Source organism: Mesocricetus auratus, unplaced genomic scaffold, assembly GCF_017639785.1.
Source record: "Mesocricetus auratus isolate SY011 unplaced genomic scaffold, BCM_Maur_2.0 Super-Scaffold_100676, whole genome shotgun sequence".
Taxonomy (NCBI): Eukaryota; Metazoa; Chordata; class Mammalia; order Rodentia; family Cricetidae; genus Mesocricetus; species Mesocricetus auratus.
Window position 1 is genome coordinate 35,154,245 of NW_024429266.1, and position 20,823 is coordinate 35,175,067.

At 41.5% G+C, this 20,823-nt stretch overlaps 1 protein-coding gene across 2 annotated transcripts in view; it reads left to right on the top strand.

Annotated features, from left to right (window-relative positions):
• Nucleotides 1-3,213: 3,213 nt before the first annotated feature.
• Tdrd5 (tudor domain containing 5) overlaps nucleotides 3,214-20,823 on the top strand; it is a 44,962-nt gene continuing 27,352 nt past the window's right edge. For both annotated transcript variants that reach the window (XM_005071307.4, XM_021227875.2), the window contains exons 1-9: nucleotides 3,214-3,335; nucleotides 3,936-4,171; nucleotides 4,746-5,138; nucleotides 7,044-7,237; nucleotides 10,361-10,444; nucleotides 12,542-12,598; nucleotides 14,621-14,774; nucleotides 17,522-17,742; nucleotides 18,693-18,913. In XM_005071307.4, coding sequence (XP_005071364.1) covers nucleotides 3,940-4,171; nucleotides 4,746-5,138; nucleotides 7,044-7,237; nucleotides 10,361-10,444; nucleotides 12,542-12,598; nucleotides 14,621-14,774; nucleotides 17,522-17,742; nucleotides 18,693-18,913 — 1,556 coding nt within the window. In that variant the 5' untranslated portion in view covers nucleotides 3,214-3,335; nucleotides 3,936-3,939. The remainder of the gene's footprint in view (nucleotides 3,336-3,935; nucleotides 4,172-4,745; nucleotides 5,139-7,043; nucleotides 7,238-10,360; nucleotides 10,445-12,541; nucleotides 12,599-14,620; nucleotides 14,775-17,521; nucleotides 17,743-18,692; nucleotides 18,914-20,823) is intronic.

Genomic DNA, 20,823 nt, shown 5'->3' on the forward strand with positions numbered 1-20,823 from the left:
GAATTAACTCACAAACAACTCATTTATACTGTGTGTGTGTGTGTGTGTGTGTATGTGTGTGTGTGAACAAAAACTGGCAAAACACAAACTTTGTTTTGAGAATAGAGACTTCTTACATCGTACAAAAACAAGACTTATTACCCTATTGTACTAGCTCCAGATTCTAAGTCCACAGCCTTTAAAATGAATTCCTACAAAATTGAAACATTCCATCCTGCAGGAAAGCTCTTTAAACAGGAAGGTAAACAACACATATAGCTTCAAGGAAGTCCCTGAAACTGACCAGATTCATCCGGCCCCCCTCTCTGCTAGAGTAACCCATAAAAGCTTAGAGTTCCTCCCTGATCTTACTAAGTCCAGCTGCCTGGAAAAAAGAAATCAGCGGAGCTGAATGCAAGACATTTAGACCAGCTGAGCCACTTGGAAAGGAATTGAGAGGACCATATTGAGCTGCCTACAGGCTCTGTGGTGTGTTCGAGCTTCCCAGCTTTTGTAGCTTCCCAGCTTTTGTGAGCTGTCACCCATGGAGTGGGCTTTGGTAAGGACAACTGTCTTTTCAGCCATTTCTGCTCCTGTAAGTGACCCCTTGCCCACATTCCTGTAAGAAACCCCAATAAAACTCATTGGTTTGCCAAGCTGGACTTTGGTGGTATTCGTTCTTCGGTCTGCTGTGGGCTTTGTATCTGGGGTGAGTAGATGTGTGAGTTGTATCTCCCAGGAAGTTTTGTCACACAACAATGTCAAACATGCAGGCTTTCCTCAAAGACCTTGAGAGCTCTTACCGATAGCTATTCTAGAGAAAAGAAAATACTCCAGCTGTGTGGTGGTCACCATTTGCCAATTCCAAAATTGATAATTGCATTCATTGTATGCTATCACTATTTTAATTATATGGCCTAGGAGATAAATGGCATTTTGGTTCAGGTTCGCCTTTGCATAGGGATAGTGGGACTGAATTTATCATCTAGTTACAAGTCCTAGTTGCCAAATGAATTGTTGGAATAAGCAATTTTAGGAGTGGGTGGAATTCCTACATTGACCTCACAGAGTAAGGTATTTGTGGTAGGAAACAAAGTGATATGGAAAAAAGTACATTGGAAGCAGTATTTCTGGAGATTTGCAGAAGTATCATCATAAAGGGAAAACTCCAGTGCAATGGTGCCTATGCTGTCCCAATTATAGCTCTTTCCAAATAGAAGATGCTACTCCTTAATGACACAACTTCATATGGCTAATGCTTGTTCCCCTCTCCCCTCCAAAACCCTTTTAAAAATCCAATCATATTGTTTTACTACCTGTTATGGTTAGTCCTGTTATGGTTAGTTTGTCAACTTGATAACAACCTAGAATCATGTAGGAAGATGAATGAGTGACTAGATCAGGTTGGCTTGTGGGAGACTTTCTTAATTTGGTTAATTGAGCTAGAACGACCCATCCTGAATGTGAATGCCACCATCCCCTGGGCTTGAACCCTGGACCATATAAGAAAATGAGTTGGTTACTAGACATGCATGCATTTATTCTCTCTGCACTCTTGACTGCAGATGTTACAAGTTGTATAAGGTTCCTTCTTGACTTCCACAGTGATGGCTTCTTACTTGGAACTGTGAACTAAATGAAACTCCTTCTACCTGGGTTGCTTGTCAGGGTATTTTATCATAGTAACAGAAATGAAACTAGAACATTATCCATCAACCACTTTTTCTTTTTTATATTCTGCATCAAAGCCAGACGTGGTGATCCACACCTGTAATCTCAGTACTATGTAGACGCAGGAGAATCTCATTAAGTTTGAGGCCAGCCTGGGCTACATAAGTTACTTTTTCAAAAAAGTTATCTCAGTTATTAGGAGTAAAATTAATCTGTACAGAATACCTAGCACTCAATATGTTAGCCCAGGTTATTGGGTATGAGACGCTGGGATAATATCCTTATTAATCATTCATTGATCATTTTTTGTGGGAGTCATTCAGTGAAATATTTTCTGAATCTTTTATGAAAATATTTTAACTACACTCTTAATGTTGCTTTGCCAACTGGGTAGATTTTTCCATTGGCTGATAGTTGTTTCTACCTAAAATCTTGATTCCTTTTCTCCTAAGCTTTGTCTAAGAAGGGATTTTTGTTGTTCTGAGGACCCAGTGGGCCATTAAAATATGGAGGTATGTTCTTTCTAAGACTGGTCACTGAAATGTTACAACACTTGGGTCCATCTTCTTAGAATTTCCTTTTCTGTTAACTTACTAATCATCCACTCCTCTACTGTAAACAGAACATATATACACATCTTTTCTAGTTTGTTTTTTAAGTGATTCTTTAAAATTCCTCATTCATTGATGGAACGTTTTGTTCTCTTGGAATATTCACTTACGGATTTGGGGCAGAGGGTGTGTGTGAGTGCTTTCTATCAGCTTTATGCAAACCAGCTGGTCTCCAATTGAGGTTTCTCCTCTCTCTCCATCGCCCAAGTGCTAGTCACCTGGCTTCCGGTCTCTTGATTTGAATTCTTTCCTACCATTTCATTTGTCCATTTATGATTGCATATTGTTTTTTTTTTTTTTTTTGGTTTTTCAAGACAGGGTTTCTCTGTATTGTTTTGGAGGCTATCGGTCTTGATTGCAGATTGTTAAGAGAAAGGTATTCATCCCCTGCATTTCTACTTGCTAATTTTTTGAGGAGTCCGTCAATTTGGTTTATTCTACAAATTCAGCAAATCTATCCATATAAAATTATCTTCCTTAGCACCCCAGTTCTCTTAATTCCATTGCACTGGAATGTTCTTCACTCATTCCAAAAGCCCTCCTACCCATCCATTCCTCTTTTCTGGGAGTCAAAGTTGATCCTAACTCAGCAGTGGTTCTCAAGCCAGAACCAGACTCGTTCTTAATTTTTCTTCAGATAATCGCAGTCCTACGTAGCGGATCGAGCACATCTTCAGGTCCGACCGGGCTGGGTGGAACCAGATCCGCAGGTACTTCCACCGCAGTTGCCCGGGGACCGGACGACCCTGCCTCGTGCGGATGTGGGGCGGGCCAGCGGCCACACCTGCGTCTGCCCACGGCTGCAGAGGAGGTGGGCGTGGCATTCCCGCAGCGCCGCCTCGGAGGGGGAGACCCGCCTCAGCCACTCCCGCACGGCGGGCTCCACTAACCGTCACACCGGCCGCGCCCTCTCGCGTGGAACGCGGTGCTCGGGGCCCGACGGCCCGTGGTGCGCAGGCGCGCGACACCCTCGCCGGCTCGGCTTCTCCGTGGCCCTCCCGGAGCACCCCGGGCTTGGGCGGCGCGCAACGGCAGCGCGGGTGCGGGCGAGCGAGCCCGGAGAGCCGCAGACAGGTAGTGGCGGGCCGCAGAGGGATGCGCTACCGCCGCCCTCAGCACGCCTCCCCGTCTCAGGTCACGGGAAGGCCCGCTGGGGCGGTGAGGGACACCCGCCCGAGGGAGGGGACCCGGGCCTCCGCTCGAGCGGAGCGTGGAGATGGGGCGGCCTGCGGTCGGTTCCCGCTTCTCTGGCTCGCTCCTGCATCGCGGCCTCGTACCCTTGGTTCCCAGAGTAGCTGAGAGATTCCAGCTGAGACTGAGTTGCAGTAGGGAATGACGCCCCTTGGGGAGCTTGAGAATGTAATTGAGCAAGTGCACTAATCAGCCAGGCCCAGCTGCTACGTCACACCAGCCATTGGCAATGATTGGGAAGGCTCAACCCTACAAGCCGAGCTTTGGGGTTTGTAGTGAGTGTGGCAGGAGGGCTTGTGAATACCCTCACGGTATTGCTTCAGCCTTAATGATCTAGAAGTTTCACATCTGAGCTTTTATATCTCATAGATGGTTATTAAAGGCTTTTTTTCTGTTTTTTTTTTTTGATTTTTTTTTTTTTGGTTCCGTCATGGGTTTGACCACTCTTAAAAGCAATTTTTTTTTCGGTCTTAAATCCTATAGCACAATGTCTGAACAAGAGCGTATACAGGACTGTCTGAGGAAAGAGATAAGGTCACTTCTTATTTCCACTAAAGATGGTCTGACCCCACAGCAGTTGGAGAAGGAGTACCTTTTGATGGTTGGTAACCATCTGCCGCTCCGAATCCTTGGATATCGGTCTACTATGGAACTGGTGTTGGATATGCCTGATGTGGTCAGTGTCTGCCCTTGTGGGGATGGCACCGTAATACTGAAAGGTACGTTTAAGACTTCGAAAGGTCTACAAGATTTATAATTAAAACATATCATGCAGTAGAGAGTTGTTTTAGCTGTACAGTTATCCGGTTTCCCAGGGTAGTGGAGGTCATCGGGTTGTGGTCATTGGTGTCTATGAGGTTGCAGGCAAAAAGAGAGCAAAGGAGAAACAAAGCAACACCACCTCCCAGGTCCCCTCCAGAAAAATGGATATTCACAAAAACTATATTTGCACAATTTCAGATTACTGATTTTTAAATTCCTAAAAACTCACTTTAAATTTCATGGAACAGGAAAATGTCATTGCAGGCAAGTTTGATCTTCAGTTCTAGAGTCTCAAAAATTTCAGGCACCAAATAACAGTAATAACACAGTGGGCTCTTTGCATCTTCTGGTAGAGGAGTTAGGAAGTTGTTGGTCAGAACGTAAAAATGGTGGAACCAAGAACTCTGTGTCATATTACTTACATAAACAGCTCCCTGGAGACTTAAAAATTGCTTGTACAATTGCAGGTACAAAAAGATAAGTGAAGTATGCCTTTTACCTGAAAGTGATTTTCCTCCCATATCTCCTTAGCCATTCCAGATGAATCCACCAAAGGAATAGCAAGTTTAGTTGCAAAGCAGAGAAGGAGCCATAAGGTCCGAAACTCCATGCAAAAGGGAAGGACCAGTGTTTGCTCTGGCCGGGTGCCTTACCGCGGGAGGGTGCCCCCTATTCTTCCAGCGGTTGTGAAGAGTGAGCTGAAAGACCTCCTGGCCTTGTCTCCTGTCCTCCTTTCTGACTTCGAAAAGGCGTTTGCCAAGCGGTTCGGACGGTCCTTTCAGTACATGCAGTATGGATTCCTCTCTATGTTTGAAGTGCTCAATGCAGCCTCAGATGTCATTTCTGTAGAGCAGACCAGAGCAGGTTCTTTGTTGACACTAAAGAAGACTGCATCAGAGGAAAAGCAGCGAGGATGGCCAGCAGGTAAGCCCGTGGTTGGCATTGAAATTGGGTCATGCCCACACACTCTCAAAAATATAGTCACAAAACAAGATCCCACAAGCACAGCAACAGTTGATGTGTCCGTGTGATGGGGACATCTCAGAAGGCTCCACTCCAAGATGAAGGGCTGCAGGCAATTAATGTACTGGGATTAAAGCTGTGCTCCACCACTGCCCAGTTTATGATGGGTTTTCTAATCCTGAGCAGTCAGCCCTAAATATGTTTACATGTGAGCAACACCAAATGAACTCAGCAGGCTGTATTTATACACACATGTGCGCATCTGTGTGTGGGGGGGGCATGGGAAGAGCTAGGGGGTGAGGGAGCAGTGGAAATGGTATAAACACAGTATTCATATATGAAATTGTGAAAAAAACTTAATTAGAAAAAATAATTGTGGGGCTTGAGAGATGGCTCAGCAGATAAGAGAACCAACATTCAGTACCCTGCACCCACAGGGCAGCTCACAATTGTCTGTAACTCCCCTTACAGAGGATCTCAACCTCCTTTTTGGCCTATGTGGGCACTAACCATGCATGTGTTACACAGACATACGTGCATACACATACAATATTTTTTAAAATTGTTCTCTAGATGAGCATATATGGCATATATGGAAAGGGAATTGAAGGGTTAAGCTTCATGAGTTTGTTAAAGTTAAAAGCTGTGTTCCATTTCCAAGTTGAATAATCTTAGGCAAATGAATTGATCTGTATAAACTGTGGTCTCCAATCTCCAAAGTACATATAATACATAGGATTTGGAGTTGTGTGGAGGACCTTACATGAGGCAAGATCTGTAGAGAGCCTGAAATTTAATAAGTTTGCACTATGTGGTAGATGGGGCCGAGAGTAATGTAATCACCACTCGAGGCCCTAGACAGAATATACACTGGTCAGAGAAGGGATGCCTGTTGCAGAGAATTTTATGCCTGTTTCTCTGACCCCTTTCTCCCAAGCTATTTAGATCTGAGTGATCCATGAGAGTATGTCATGGATTCACAAAGCAGTATTTAAACTGGTGGGTGATGTAGCTCCCTCTGCCTGTCCTGGAACTGTGCTGGGGATATGTACCTCAACCTTACCAGTGTGCTTCCTTCAAGGACTCAGACTTAGGAAGACTCAGTTGTGCCAGTAAGCTTACAAGGGCTGGGTGTGTAAGGGAGTGGTAGAACACTTGCCCAGCATGTGCAAGGCCCTGGGTTGTTCTTCAGCCCTGGAAGAGGAAGACAGACAAAAGCCATATTATGGGAAGCAGTTTGCACACATTTCCTCAACAGTGGGAGTGGATATTCCTTCCTGGTGATTGACTTGTCCACATTTTCCATTTATGGCTCATCTCTCATATCTTCAGGAGTAACTGTTACATTTGGTGAACTTGATCTTGGGGTAAGAAAGCACTAGGCAGGTCGTGATGATTTTCAGGGATACATGTTGTACTCCAGAATACACTCCCCGATATTGATGAGAACTTGTATTTTAGGACTGTATCATACCTTGTAGCATTTCCTCTTCCCTTTCTGTAGGTGATTGATCACCCATCACGAGAAGAATAGTTCTATGCAAATGTTTTAGTTGGACAGTGTCTGTCTGGTCTTTGAAATGAAATACAGTTTTAAAGGTTTTTACCTATAAAATGCTACTTCTCAGTTATATTCAGGTGACCTTATATGGAGTTTTAGAGAGCAACAGTCTTTTCAGGAACATAGTTTCTTAGTATTTAAAAAAGATAAATGGCTAATCCCATAGTATTTAAGTTTTATTGACTATATACATTTTCCCTTAATTTTTCTTCTAAGTCAAGGGCTGTTAGCTCACAGTAGTGTTTTTCTATAGAAATCTCTGGGAAACTGCTGGTCACTATTTGTTTTTTCTTTCTTCACAAAAGGTAAAGTTTTTGCTCAGCCATTTAGAATTAAACAACAGGGGTCGTATTCTACTGGATTCCCAGTAACAAAGACACGCTTTTCACAACCCACTTCAAACATGGAACCATCAAAGCCAGTACTGAACATGGAGAAGATGCCCACATTTAGTGCAGTGGAGACTTCAAGGTTGAACCACACGGAAAAATTAAACCAGGTAAGGTGCTGGAGCCCAGGGATAGAGCTATACCAAAAATAAGCTTTTGAGCTCAGAGTGTTGTCACTTGGAGCTGATGGGAAAGTTGACCTTTTAAAAGTTAAAACCTGGAGCTGGAGAAGTGGTACAGTCATTAAAAGCACTGGCTGCTCTTGAAGAGGACCCAGGTTCAATTACCCGCCTGTGGTGGCTCACAATCGTCTGTAACTTCAATTGCAGGGGACCTGATGTCTCCTTCTGGCCCCTGCAGGCACAAGGCCACAGACATACATGAAAGCATTCACCTATACACATAAAATGGTAAAATAATTAAACAAAAGATTGATGCCAACCATTCATTGACTGTGGTGTCACTTACCTGTTCTGTGGTCACAGTGATTAGGAAAGGGGAGAGCAGAGGTTTTATCAGCCACATTGTTTCTGGGAGGTTTGGGCAGATACCTCCATGTCTGCACCTCCATGACTGCTTAGTATCATGTCATTTGATTTTATGCTGAAAATATATCTAATAATCATGGTAGGTATCTTTTTATGCACATGGTTGACATTTGTACATTGTCTTAAAAATGTCAGTCACTTTCTCTTTTACAATATTGGGTTGCCGTTTTATTAAACTGGAATAATTTATATATCCTTTAACATGATATTCATTACATATGATGAATACATTTTCTCCTGGTCTATGGTTTGACTCTTTAAATTATTTTTTAGAAACATTTACTTTATTCTGTGTGTATAAGTATTTTGCCTGTATGATGTGCATGTACCATGTGAGTGCTTGACGGCCATGGAAGCCAGAAGAGGGTGTCAGATCCCCTGGAACTAGATGGTTGTGAGCCAGCAGGTGGGTGCTGGGAACTGAACCTGGTCTTCTGTAAGAGCCAGTATCTTAACCACTGAACCTTCTCTCCAGTCTTCCTTTCCTTAATCTTGTCTTTTGTAAAATTGAAGTCTTTGATTCTGACAATCTAATTTTTCAGAGTTTTCTCATATGGCTCTTGTTTACCTAATAGATCTTCTGGATGCAAAATAGCAAAAAAATATCTATATTTTTTCTAGAATTTTTGGGATTTAGATTATATTTGGGTCTATTTCCAATTTCAAATCAATCTTTGTATAATAAGGCAGCTATGAAGTTTTCTTGGCTAAGGATAGCAGTGTGGTGGTGCTGTGTGTTGGGCAGGCATGCTTTCCACAGTGAAACGCCTCGTGACCACCTGCTGCAAGATCACTGCCACTTTATGTGCTTGAAGTTAGAAAGTTGAGTCCTATGATTTGTTCTTACTCACGGTTGTTTTGGTTCTTCTACATTTTTACATTTCCATATATATATGTATGTATTTAATTGTGTATAAACCTGATGACTTTTTATCAAAAATAAATCTCATGGTTTTGATTAGAATTGCATTAGATATTATAGGGAAGTTTGAGGAAAATATTCTTTTAATATTAAGTCTAAGAATTCAAGAAAATAGCACATCTCTTCATTATTTTTATCTTTAAATTCTCTTAGTAATGTATAATAGTTTTCAGTGTATATGGCTTGCATACATTTTATTAAACTTCTATACCTCTCATATTTTTATTGTATTAAAGATGATATTTTCAAAAAATCATTGCTAGCATATAACATGTGTCAACCTTGAGTCAAGGTACTTAATAAGCTTGGTTTGACTCTTCCTATAATTCTGGTGGCTGTTTTGTAAGGGTGAGGCTTTCTCAAAGTTCATGATGCCACCTAGTTGAAAAGACAGCTTTAACTTCTTTTTTATTTTTATGTGTATGTGTGTTTTGCCTGCACATATGTCTGTGCATCATGTGTACACCTGGTGCGTTCAGAGACCAGGAGAGGGCGTCAGATCTCCTGGAACTGGAGTTACAGGCCGTTGTGAGCTGCCATGTGCCATGTGGGTGCTGGGAACTGGGAACTGAACCCTGGGAAGGAAGCCGCCAGAGCTTCTTGTTTTTGCTTTTTGTTTTTTCTTTTTCAAGACAGAGTTTCTCTGTATAGCCTTGGCTGTCCTGGAACTTGCTCTGTTGACCAGACTGGTCTTGAACTCAAGAGATCCACCTGCCTCTGCCTCCCAAGTGCTGGGGTTAAAAGTGTGCACCACTTCTGCCAGAGCTCTTAACCGCTGAACCATCTCTCCTGCCCCAGTTTTGCTTCTTTTCCGTATATCTGCCGTTTCTCCCCTTACACATAGGCGAGGCTCTCTAGTATGAAGAGAAGTGGTGTGAGTGGAAACTTTTACCTTGTTCTCGACACAGGGTGTGAGTGAGTACATGTGTGTGTCCGTGCGTGCATCATGCATGTGTGGCTATGCATGCGTTCATGTGGGTGTGCATGGAGAGGTTAGTGGCGGCCATCTTCCTTAACACTGTCTACCTCTCAGATATTCACCCGCCCTCCTCTTCAGCTACGGTTTTAGGAGAGGACTGTACTTGCACATTCCCAGAGCACTAAAACTGCCGCCGCCCCACACACAGCCCTTCCCTTCCCTGCCATTTCTTTCATCCTTCGCTTATGGTACATAAAGGAGCTTCCCGCTGCTCTCTAGGAAAGGGCATTCATTCACTTACGCCCGACTCGACGCTCCTGCCTTTCTTTCAGGAACCTTCCAACAGCCCGTGCCTCCCAGGCATTAGGCAGCCACTAAGTATTTAATAAGTACTTTAGAAAATGAATGGCGAGCATCTTTTCTGGACAGGAGTATCTGATTACCAGAAGACTGCAGAATCTGGCCTAGATAATGTTGGTGTTTATCATGGAATATTCCTCAGTGTCTAGTTTCACACAATTTCTATTTGTGTATTTGATATAATATAAAATGTTTCAGCACTACTTAAAATTTTTATTATTTAACTATGTGTATGCTTATATGTCTATGTGTGAGTGTATTAATGTGAGTGTAGATGCCCACAGAGGTCAAAGTCTGGAAGCCAAACTCAGGTCCTCTGCAAGAGCGAGCAGCAAGTCCTCGTCATCACTAAGCTACTTCTGTGACCTTTGGTGTCACTTTTTAAGAACAGGATTTGACTCATTTGATTGAAACTCATTTCCTTTTATATACTGCTGACATTTATCTTTGACTTTTTAGTGATTTGACTTTTTTTTATTCATAGTTGGAGAACACATTCAAATCAGTTATTGCCCAAATTGGACCTGGTGGAACTATTGATCCAGATCTAAAACATAAGATAAAATTTGTAAGTATTTTCCATTTCTGGGAAACAAAAATAATTGGTTTTCATGTCTGGTTGAATTCAATTGCCTACAATGGTTATTGTAACATGAATAATAAAAACCCAGAGACAGATATTGGAGTTCAAGCTGAAGATCAGAAAAGTAGAGCAGCCAAGCCAATAGCTGTTACCTCTCAACCAAGCTGAAATGGCAATCCTATCTCCAGGAATCCTCAGAGGCTTTAAAAGCTCTGAGTTCTGTCTTCTCCCACCTTATATTCCTCTCTCCACGCAGCCATATCACTCCTGTCTCTAGTGCTGGGATTCAAGGCATGAGCTCTGTTACTCTTAGACTGATTCACTTTCTTGTAGCCCAGAGTGGCCTTGGACTCACAGAGATCCATCTACCTTTGTCTCCTGAGTCCTGGGATTAAAGGTATGTGTCAACCACCACTTGGTTTCTATGGCTAACTAGTATGGCTGCTGGAATTAAAGGTATGTATCACCACTGCTTGGCTCTATGGCTGTGGCTAGCTTTGCATTTTGATCTCCAGTGGCTTTAGTAAATCATAAATAATATATCACCACAAGTTATCATTTTTGTTTTTATACCTTACCTTTTCTAAAATCTTGATATATATATATGTATATATATATATATATATATACTAATTTTTAAATCAGGGAAAGCAGTAAATAAAATTGTACTGAAAATTTTAATGTGAAATAGTTTAGAAAACGATTCTTCCATTTCCCTTCTTTCATCTGTTGCTCAACAAATCATTGTTGACAAATAGTATAAGATCTGTTTAATCCAGTTTCCTTTCCTGCATACAAATAGTTTGTACAGCCCAATGTGCTTATGTTCCATGTTTCACTTAGGAGGATCTGTGAGGGGCTAAAGTTCAAGTTGCTTTGGACCTTGACTATTTAAACTGTTTTGGAGTTGAAGTCCCTTGAAAATTTATGTAGTATGGATTGCTCTCAGAGGCACTAAACATTTGATTTGTTGAAGATAAAAATTACTACATTAGGGGGCTGGAGAGATGGCTCAGAGGTTAAGAGCACTGGCTGCTTTTCCAGAGGTCCTGAGTTCAGCTCCCAGCAACCACATGGTGGCTCACAACCATCTATAGTGAGATCCGGTGCCCTCTTCTGCCATGCAAGCACAACACTGTATTATAATAAATAAATAAATTAATTAAAAAAAATCACTGCATTAGTAGTGATTAGCAGTAGTCTAAAAGATTTGAATAAGTGGACACTTGTGCAGACAGCTTTACTTTCAGCCACATTTTACATGACACTTTTACATTAGCTACCTTCTTATGTCCTTAGTACTGATTTACACTTTCATATGATTGGCCCGTTTCATTGTTTTTGTGTTATTAGTGTAGAAACCCATTTGTTAGAAATTGGGCCAGATGGTATAGTAAGTATGTCTTGAGGATCTGTGTAAGCAAAATGCCAGTATAGTTCCCATTGTCTTACATTATCTCACTTCAGTTACTGTGATTTTGGTGGGAGATACATAAAATTGATACTCAGGGACCTTCTCATTGTTGTTTTTGAAACTTGAACAAGTGCCTAACAATTGTTTGTTCAAGGATATTCATGATAAATATAGCACCAAAAATAAAAGAAAAAGTATTAATTGATAAAGGATTGTCATGTGGCTCCTAAGAGTGTTTGTGTATGTCACCATTGGTTTCCATGGCAATGTGCTTGCACAGGTTGCTGTACTTAAGCAGGGTTTTCAGACTGCCATGGTTGGCATTGTCCTTTCATGTGAAATGATGAGTAATGGAGCATGCGTGTGTGCCCTTCTAAGGACGTTTTCTGAAATGCAGCAGTGGCTGTCTCTTGGTCACAAGATTTTAAAGGGATATTTACTTTTTATTTCCCTTTGATGTATGAATTAGAATTTTATATAGAATATATCTAGAAGATTTAGGAAGGCACAAAGTTTTTTATACTGTGTTATAATTAAAACAAGTCCACATCCAAAAATGATGCAAATATGCGACATGAAATAATTTATGATGGTAATGTTTTCTGAAATGAAAACAAATTTTGTCTATTAATGTTCCAATTTTATCTGTTTTATTTTCTGTTGATTAGGTTGTATCTAAGTTCCCACAAGGTTTATTTATTTCTAAATTACTTGGAGAATTTGAGGTAAGTGTTTTCTTCTCACCAGCCTACTCTTTGTATTACTTAATTTTCTTATGACAGACAAATTTTGCTACTACTACTGGATCCTCTAAGTTTGTGCTCTTAACACTTACATCACCTTGTTTTGTGTTTTAGTTGCTTTTTTATTATTATGATAGTTAAGGATATGGCCAGTAACAAGTATTTGGTTATGGATAGGAAGAATATTTTTACGACTTACTATTGGAACATTGAAATAATGATTAACATATTTTTAAAGAGTGACAGTACCAAGAAGAGATGTGTAAAAACGGAACACCCATTATATACAGTCTTGATTTTATATCCAGTAATAGTATCAAGAATGAAGGCCCTATAAAGACGTTTCAGATAATCAAAAATAGAGAAATGTAAATAGACATGAATAGTAAGAAATGGCAAATAACATACTTTAGGTTGAATGAAACGATGCTAGATTAGAACTTGAGTCTTCCAGAAGGATTGAAGAGCAAAGGATAAAGTAGACATTTAAGTGTATCTAAAAGACAACTCTCTTACCAATTAAAGCATATTACTGTTTAAAGCAAAAATGAAGACCTCCAGCTGGCTTTAAAATGTGAAGATGAACTGGGGTTCTGGAAAAGAAGGGGTGTGGAAGTGGAATGGTATCAACTTTATTGCTCATTGTAGGGAGCCAGTAAAGCATAAAGCATACCAAAAGATTTAGAATAAAATAATCTAACATATCCATGAATTGACTCAGCTAATTATAAAGTACCCTTAAGCGGTGTTTCATATAATGATAATAATATGGAATGACCTTTATAGCAACTGAAAAAGCAAGATTCATGACTTATATATCTTAAAGCACACTTACATTTTAACAATCTCTGGAAAGTTATACAAAAGTGGTAACAATAATTATTTCTAGGGAGGTAATTGCTAGGTGACTGAAGCATTTGGGGGTGAGCAAAGACTTTTTGTGAGAATTTTCACCATGAATTTATTGTTGATATATATATATATGTGTATATATATATAACTTTGATCACCACATCATCCATTTTATCCTCTTCCCTATCTTGAGACTTGTTTTGAATATTTGCTTGAAACTTTTGGATATACTATGAAAAATTACTAATTTGGGGACTGGAAAGATAGCTTGGAGGGCCCAAGTTCAGTGTCCAGCACTGTGTCAGGTGGCCTGTAACAGCCTCTTACTCCAGCTCCAGAGGACCCAACACCTCTGGCTGCTTGGAGCACTGGCGCTTGTGCGGACACAATTAAAAAAACAATCTAGAAAATGAAGCAGCTACTTGTTTATATTTTTATTTCTCTCTACCCTAGTTTTATGTTCAGTTATGTGTTCCCATAGTAATATACACAATTATTTGGGAAACTATTAGAGACTGATAAACATAAAAGGAAAAGAAGTTTTAATATGTAAGGTAAAGAAATAGAGATATTAATTCTAATTTGCCACCACCCCTGCCCTGCCCCACCCTGGCCTGGCCATTTTTCCTTTGGTTTGTTGATGCCTATAAATGATGCCTGACCCAGAGACCCCTACTTTCACAAATGTTCTGTGGGAGAAGTCATAAAGCATCGAGCGGCACATCAGAGTATCATGTGTCAAGGTCTGTTCCACAGTGGTACTACCCTGTAAGGGGCCAGTCCTTTGTAGTGTTGTCTCCCGAAGGAAGTGATTGGTTCAAGAGATGAAACTTGGTATTAGGAACAGCACAGACGTATGTGCTTATGTGTGTGCCTATTTGTGTGTGTTCTCACATGTATGCATATGTATGTGGCTCGTAGAGGTCAGTCTTGAGTGTCATTCCTCAAGAGCTGTCCACCTTGTGTCTTGAGAAAGGATCTCTCTCTGGGACCTGGGGCTCAGTGATTAGGCTAGATTGGCTGCCAGTGAAACAGGCTTTTATGGGTGAGTTCACTGAACTTTTAAGTATCTAGGTTGCCAAATTCCAAACTAAAGCCTTGTTTAACATATATCCAGAATTTTCATGCTTTTCTGTTTTTTTTTAATGACAGCTAATTTTTAAAGAGCAACTCTCACCAAAGCAGTTAGGGTTCTTAAATGTGACAGAACTTGTTGGAGCTCTTAGTGACATTCTCCGTGTTGAGTTCAGTGAAGAAAAGCAAGACTTGCTAGTGTTTGATGCCACCCTGAAGCCCGTGTCACCTGGTGAGTTAAATACAAACCTCCCTTTTAATTGTGCCTTTGAGGACAAGGGAGAAGAAAGCATTAAGAGTCATCATCAGAACCACATGACCCAAACACCTCACATGTTAGTCAAGGAATGTTTGAATAGTGACCACCTTCTTGGTGATAGTGCAGTAAAGTTAACCTGTATTATTAGTTTTAAAAGTGAAATGTACAATTTAACTTATTTAATTTTTGAGTGTTTGAGACAGGTTTTAACTGTATCCCAGGCTTGCCTAGAATTCACCGTGTGACCCCAACTGGCCGTAAACACATGGAAACTCTGTTGTGTCAGCCTCCCGACTGCTGAGACTACAGGCATGAGCCACCATGTCCAGCAATTTCTTTTTTAAAATTTATTTTTATTTTATGGGCATGGGTGTTTTGTCTGCATGTGTGTCTGTGTGCAGCATGTATGAACACTGCCTGGAGAAGCCAGAAGAGGGTCAGAACCCCAGGAACTGGAGGTACAGAGAGTGGTGAGCTGCCATGTAGGAGCTGGGAATGGAACTCCTGTCCTCCAGAAGAGCAGTCAGTGCTCCTAACCACTGGGCATCTCTCCCGCCTATTATTTTCTTTATTGTCCAGTTATTAGTAATTCTGAAGGAATAATTCTGAAATGGTTGTTAGGTAAGTGACACTTGTCAGGCTGTGCAGAAGAAGCTGTTTACACATGGAGAGTCAGAACATGTGACATACATGATTTTACAGTAAGTAAAATCTGAAACAATTTTTCTAAAAATGTCCCATTTTTCTGTTTCTGTCTTTACTTTAGGAAACCACACTGGATCTAGAGCATTGTCTTTTGTCTGTCTGTCTGTCTGTCTGTCTGTCTGTCTGTCTCTCTCTCTCGCTGTTTTTCTTTAAGAATTCTTATTGAGGTAATAACTATATGATTGTGCAAATAGAGCCCATGCATGTGCGCTTTACTCAGTCCCCTCAGTGGTGACATTTTGCAGTGATGTGAAGGACATGGCACTTCTTATAAAGCATATGTGTGGAGGTGCCCGTGTGCAAGTGCACTTGGAAGCTAGAGTATTTGTTTATTTTTGAAATAGTTACTAGTTGGCTAGGAAGATCTAGGAATCCCCTGGCCCTGCTTCTCCGGCACTGGGATTACAAGCCTGCACACCCAGGCCTGGCTTTTATTTCTTTTTTTTTAATGTGGATTCCAGGGTGGGGTTCAAAGTGAGATCCTTGTGTTTGCAAGGCAGGCTTCACCAACAGCTCTTTTCCCTTCTCAGTCTGTAAGCTTTTTAAAGTGGTTATGATGCCCAGCCACCTTTCCACACTCTGTCACTGGCTTGCCTCCATGGCAAGAGCACCAGTCTTGTACCTTTAAGGACATCTGGTTCTGGTCATTGTTGTGGTTCATGGGTGTCACAGCTGGGGAGGATTACTGACTGTTTGCCTCCCTTGGCAGCTTAAAACCCCAGTGCTGGGTCAGGGTAGCCAGAGAGATGACCCAAAACAGTACAGGCTGTTGCTTTTGGTTGTCTCGCAGAGCTTGAAGACAAGCCCCTGTTGCTGATGACATCACATACGCTGAATACAGGACTTGGAAGATTTGAGCTAGAACTGATCTGAAGTCATAGAATTTTTTAACCACAAAAGCTCTTCAAATCAAACAACACAGAGATGGTTAATGCTTGTAGCTTCAATGAATGTATTTCTATAATATATACTTAATTGCAATTTTCTTACAATGCATTATATAAGTATTGTGTCTTTTTATATTTAATATATTGTTTTTCATATTAGTGTATTTTAAAATTTTTGCCTTTGTATAATTCTTACATATTTCATTTAACCTTATCCTGTTAGTGGACATTTAGATTGTTTCCATTTTTACTGTTATAAAAGCATCATGACTAGTGACTGAACAGCATCCTCAGCCCTGTGGTTAATAATTTTGTGCCTACATCTTTTTTTTTTTTTTTTTTTTGGTTTTTCGAGACAGAATTTCTCTGTCCTGGAACTAGCTTTTGTACATCAGGCTGGTCTCGAACTCACAGAGATCCTCCTACCTCTGCCTCCTGAGTGCTGGAATTAAAGGCGTGCACCACCACCGCCCGGCCTTGTGCGTACATCCTAATGTGCTTTTGAGTTTGTTTCTTTAGGAACCACTGTAGTCATAAATTTAAGGAGTCCGTTAGTGGGCCAGCCTCAGGTACTCATCGTATATGCATAAATTTCAACAATACGTGTTTGATTGAGGAATTCTCTAAGAGTTAAGGCATAATATTATGGAATATTAAAAATATGTATAGCTGGATGGTGGTGGCTCAGTCAGGAGATGGTGGCACGGCCCTTAATCCCAGCACTCAGGAGGCAGAGGCAGGCAGGTTTCTGAGTTCGAGGTCATCCTGGTCTACAAAGTGAGTTACAGGACAGCAAGGACTACACAGAGAAACCCTGTCTCAAAGAAAAAAAGGTATGTGCATTGTACATCAACTGCTCCCTGCTTAGTTAGAAGGAGAAATTGGAAATCAAGATGTTCAGAAAGTCACTCGACAGGATTTAAGATGTTGTGCCAGCTCCTCTATCAGTGTGAGAATGTCAGGGTTTGTTTCTGCTCTAGAACAACTTACCTGTGTCTCTCCATCTGAAAGTTCTGCAAGGACTAGTTAATATTGCTCAGTGTTTCCCCAGTGCCTGGCACACGGGGCCTGCTTGGTGGCAGTGCTTGCAAAGTGTAACAACTCTGTGGGTCACCCTGACTGTTTCAGGTGGAGCACCTTCATCAGTCAGAAATTCGTGTTTAGTTCAACCAGACAAGAAAACAGACACCAATGCTTGGGCCTCCAGTCCCTCTAGAAGTCCCTCTAGAAATCCACTGTCTACTGTAGCAGTTAAGAAGACTACGTGGGATTGCCCTTTGAAGAATCACAAGGAACCAGAACAGAAAATTTACAAGAAGCCTAATCTTGTGGTAAAGCCTTTGCAGCTGGTGAGTATGGTTTAAGGATTGACTGTTCAGGAGACAAACTAATGGAATGGACGTCTCTTTAGACCAAATGCTCTTCAGGGCAAGTTCTTTGGTCCAGCACCACTCTATGGAACATTTCCTCTGGTTTTCAGCTTTTCATTTCCCACACGCCTGAGTTTAAAGTTTTGCAGATGGCTGACATTCAAGTTCGTTCTCTCCTGATGGCACTGTTGATTTCTCTGTGCCTGAGCCTCAGGGTGGAGGCTTGAAATCCTCAGGGCTTTAGAGAGTGCAGGAGTCCTACACTGTCCCTGCCTCAGCAGGGGCTGCCACAAACGCCTTTGTACCCATTCTCTCTCACTTGCTTCATTAGCTTTTTCTCCTCCATTACATCCTCGCACACTTCTGTTTGTATTTTTATCTCCTGTTTCTCACTTTGTTGTTAGTGAGGAATTAATCCTTTGTTCCTCACTGGCACTGACTCTTCAGTGGAACGAGCAGTTCTACAGGCTGCTGTGCTTTCTTCAGGACAATAGGAAGGCCTAGAGGAAATAGTGTATTTTAGAGTGAAAGTGCTTGAGAAAGCTTTTGGTAGGAGAACTAGTCCAAATTTGTTCATTCCTTACGATACCTTTGGCTCCTGGCAGGCTTCGGTGGGATGAGAGATCACCTTGCTCCAGCCTGAATATTTGAAAACTGTCATGTTGCCATTTTGTGGAGGACATTTACTTAACACTCTTTTTGCCAAATATTTTCATAATGTAGTACTTGAAGAATGTTGTAAAATGTGTGGCTGGGAGCTCCATTCTGAATTATAATCCTGGCTAAAGCCCAAGAATCTGGATTTTATAATTCCCCAGATGATTGTGATAGAAATGATCCATGAAATAGTTTGAGAGCTACTGTTGTCAGATTTGAAATGAGCCTTACAGGGTCTTTATGACGTCTTTCTCTCCCTGCCTCTCCTGTAGCAAGTAGAAGCAAACAAGCCCCAGCTCAGCTTGTCTGTGGCAAACCATGACATCCCCCCGGATGCTGTGTGTGCAAAGAAATTATGCAGACTTCCACCGTTAGACACCAGTACCCTGGTGGGGGTCTTTGTGGAATACATAATCTCTCCCAGTCAGTTCTACATCCGCATCTACAGCAGAGATTCGTCAGAATTACTTGAAGACATGATGATTGAAATGCGGTAGGAGCCTCATGCTTGCTTCCTTTGTGCTCCCTTTTATCTCTAGTGGTAATTGTCAGATGTAGGAGGAGTCCCAGGACTCCTAAAGGAATGAAAGCTTTTACTTACTGACGCTCTATTGTATAGATACTTAAACTGAGAAAATTAAAACAATAGTTTAAAAAAATCCATGTGTGGTACTGTAAGTATCATTTATGAAAAAAATAACCATTTTTCTGACCTGTAATCCTAGCATGGAAGAAGCAGGGCCAGAAGGTGCCCTGGGGCTCACTGTCCAGCTAGTGTGGCATAATTGGTGAGCTCTAGGCCAGTCAGAGACCTTGTCTCTAAGGACGGACAGCATTCCTGACAATGATACCTGAGGTTGTCTCTCTGGCCTCCACATTGTATCTATCCTGGAATTTTCTCTGTAGACTAGGCTGACCTCGAACTCACAGAGACCTGCCTGCCTCTGCCTCCTGAGGGCTGGGATTAAAGACATGCACCACCACTGCCCGGCTAGTATTTTTTCTTAATGTGACTTCTGGAGATAAAACCAGACCTTCATGCTTGTACAAGCAAGCAGTTTAGCAACCTGGCTATCTCCCGATGCTGGCTGTTGCTGTTACACTGGTTACTGAGACCCTGGGACTGCAAGGATACACATGTAAGACACAGCATGAGCACACTGAAGCTGGGGAGACAGTCAAGGAGATAAGGGACAGAGTGGGAGGCAGCAGTTCTGTCTGGGAAAGCTTCGTAGTTGATACTTGAGCAAGGCTTCAAAAGCAAGGTTTTGCCAGTTGAAATCATCAACTTTCATCAACCTAAGCAGATCTGTCTGTGACACCCAGGATTTGAGGACCTTGAAGAATGAGGTAAACAACAGTCTTATGTTGTAGACAACTTTACTTCAGTTTCAGTACACTTTTATACATGAATGTTACAAAGAAAGCAACAATTGAGAGAAGGTTTGAGTTCAGAAAAACAAGTAAATAATATCAGTAAGCACATACTAAATATTAACAGAGCAGCCCTTTCCCAAAATTTTCTCAGTACAGAGAATTTAAACACAATTTCCTGGCATGTACTGTAGATTATATCTGGGAAGGCACAGAAGCAAGGCAGAAGGCCATATCCAGATTCAGGGTACACAGGGAACAGTACTCAGATTGGGTGCTTTCACCAGATTGGGTTCCAACAAGAATAAACATGTCTGGTGAATTGAATATAGATGTTTAATACAGGAGGCACGAGATCACATCTAAGAACAATTTAGGGAATGAAATGCACCTGAGATAAAAGGCCTCTTTTGACCCTGTTCTGACAGAGGTGGGAATTAGTATATTGTGGCACTAAGCAACATTAATGAAGGATTAAATGGTGTACTTCGGGAACAAATAAGTAGCTTGGAACTAGTGATGTTGGGAGGGCACAGCTGGATATGAAATTGGAAGATTTCATGAATTGTGAGCACTGTGGGAGGGTAGTCTTCCAGACAGAAGCCACTGAAACCTGTTGTCTTAAAGGTTGGGGAGGACCTTCTTATAGTTGGACAGGAAGTGTCCCAAAGGTCATGTGTCAAAGGCTTGGTTCTCAATGCAGTGTCCAGTGTTTAGCCAAGTGACTGGATCATGAGGGATCTGACCTGATCAATGGATCAATCTGTTGATGGCTCTGTAGTCTAGAGATGTTATTGGGAAGTGGTTCAGAGTAGGAGGTGAGATTTAGCTAGAGTAAGTAGGTCACTGGGGACATATCCTTAGAGGATATAGCTTGTCCCTGGCCCCTTTCTCTCTGCTCTTTGCCTATTGGCCGCCATGCGGTAAAAAGCTGTTTCTTCACCCATGCTCCCTCCCTCCCATGTTCTCCCTCACCTCACCATAGAAACGACATAATCATGCAACCATGAACCAAAGACCCTGAAACTG